At 57.4% G+C, this 2,249-nt stretch overlaps 1 protein-coding gene across 1 annotated transcript; it reads left to right on the top strand.

The window, feature by feature from the left end:
* Positions 1-929: 929 nt before the first annotated feature.
* Positions 930-2,041, top strand: LOC115598113 (proline-rich receptor-like protein kinase PERK9). The gene is made up of 2 exons (XM_030448100.1): positions 930-939; positions 1,020-2,041. The coding sequence occupies exons 1-2, from the start codon at positions 936-938 to the stop codon at positions 1,847-1,849; spliced, it is 834 nt and encodes a 277-aa protein (XP_030303960.1). The 5' UTR covers positions 930-935; the 3' UTR covers positions 1,850-2,041.
* Positions 2,042-2,249: the final 208 nt, after the last annotated feature.

The following is a 2,249-nucleotide window of genomic DNA, read 5'->3' as shown; positions in this document are numbered from 1 at the left end:
GCTTGCCACACCCATTTTCAGCTCCTCAAGGCCCCTATCCAGCCTGCCTGGACTCTGTTGTCCCTTAGAACTGTCGCCCAAGGCACTTTCTCAACCAATGGCCTGAACAGGCTGAAGTCTGCCCTTCAGAAGTCCATGGTGCAGGTTTTGCCAACTCCACTCCTTACTTCACTAAGGATCAACAAATTAGCCATTTCTTGGTGACTAAGCCCAAGACATCCCCTGACAACTACATCTCCCACCAGTCCTTCCCTTGTTTGTTAACAGATCTAGCGAGGCACCTCCTCTGGCAGAGCCTGCTTACCAGTTGTGTCAGAAAGTTCTCTCTCTTCTCTGCTACATAATACTACGAGCAGACATTCAGTAGGTTGAAGTCCACCACCAGAACAAGGCCTAGCAATTGTGGGATCTCTGACACCTGCTTGTGAAATCTTTTGTTTGCCTCCTCATCCTGGTTGGGTGGTGTATAATGAATACCCAACAGGATATCCTCCTTATTCACCTTGCTCATCATCCTTAGCCACAGACAACCTTATCATCACTATCATCAAGCTCTACACAATCAAAACACTCCCTAACATACAGAGCCACCTCACTGCCTCTCCTTCCCTATCTCTTCTGAAGATCTTATAGCTGTCCACTGCAGCATTCCAGCCATGAGAGTCCTCCCACCATGTTTCTGTGATGGTGACTATGTCATAGCTCTCCTGTTGCACAAGGGCTTCCAGCTCTTCCGGTTTGCTTCCCAGGACGTGTGCACTGGTGTAGATACATGTGATCTGAACTATTGCCTCTGGGACTTCTCTTGGAAATCTCATCACTGCTCACCTGCATGACCATTAATGGGCAGTAATCAGAGGTTTGCACCAGAGCTGGGACTTTCCTCCTTACACCTCTGACCCAGGCCCCAGGGAGGCACCGGACTTCCCTGTGGGATGGGTCTGGCTGGCACACCGGGCCCTCTCTTCCCCTCGGGAGAGAATCTCCTGTGATAATTACCCTCCTTTTATTTTTTACAGGAGCGGTCTTAACGCGTGGGGCCGCTTGCTTGGGAAACTCCCTGGATGGACCTTTATCAACATCCTCATTTCCCAGCTCCTCCAGTTCCAGCACCCCTCATCTCCCGCAGGGGCAAACGGGATGGTGGGGGAGGCCGGGAAGGGATTTGCGGGCGCCCCGAGCAGAGACCCGCTTCCATTCTCCGCCCCCATCTCTCTTCAGTCCTCTCCTTCTGCCTGACTCGGGGGCCGGGACTCCTCTGCTCCTTGCGGTGCCTCCACCTCCCGCCTTTGCCTCAAGGCCCGCAGGCTGCGGCTCCACCGATCTCACTGCCTTTGACATTCCCAAATCCTCCTCAGCCTCTCCCCCTCCCGCCGGTTCTCCCAGCGGGCCGAGCAGATCGGTCACCGGGTGGCAGCGCACACAGGGATCGTCACCGCTTCCCTCCGCTACAAGCGACGAGCTCACACATTCCGTGCAGCCCGGCACCCGCCCGCCGCCGGGGCGGCTCCATCCATCCGGGTCGCCGCCTTCTTTTCGGCCCCGGTTTCGGGGGCGAGCGGACCCCGCGGCCGAGTCGTTTTCCGGGAGGGAGCTGCCCGCAGCCGATGCCGCCTCCAGGCCCGCCCGCCCGGACGAATCGCGGCCCCACGCCCTGATGCCGCCCCGCTCCCCCTTTGCCCGTTACGGTCGCCCCGCTGCGGGTCGCTCGCGCTCCCTGCGGCGCCTCGTTACGGGCGGGGGTGGCGGCCGTTGCTGTGGCAACGCCCGGATCTCGCCCGCGGCTGTCGCGAGATCTGCTGCCTGGGTGAGTGTCACGGCGCTGGCCGCTCCTGTTCCTTCCCGCTGAGGCGGAGAGAGGCGGGAACGCGCGGGATGGGCCCCCCCGCACGGCAGCGCTGCCTGGGAGCAGCTCGCAGCTCGCATTTGGGGAAACATGCAAATACTCCTGTGTAGAGCGTTATGTTTCTTGTGTCAGGGATGAGTGAAACGGGGAAGCGCCATACAGTGCCTTCTATCAAAAACCCTGACTCTATGTTTAAAACTTTTTATTGAGAGATATAAGTAAAGGCAGCATGCTGCAGCACGCTGGGCGGCCGGGGAGCCGTAGCCCCACCACCGGCTCGCAAGTTCTATAAAGTAAAACCAGTTCTTTTATACTTTTCATAAACCCCTTCCCCTTCGTCTTTTATCAGTTTATCATTGGTTTTCATTTTGCGGGCTCTCCCAGCACTGGTTCTCGCTTCGCG

This window comes from Calypte anna, chromosome 3, assembly GCF_003957555.1.
Source record: "Calypte anna isolate BGI_N300 chromosome 3, bCalAnn1_v1.p, whole genome shotgun sequence".
Lineage (NCBI taxonomy): Eukaryota > Metazoa > Chordata > Aves > Apodiformes > Trochilidae > Calypte > Calypte anna.
The sequence above is the reverse complement of the archived record's forward strand: the minus strand, read 5'-3'. Positions and strand labels throughout refer to the sequence as shown.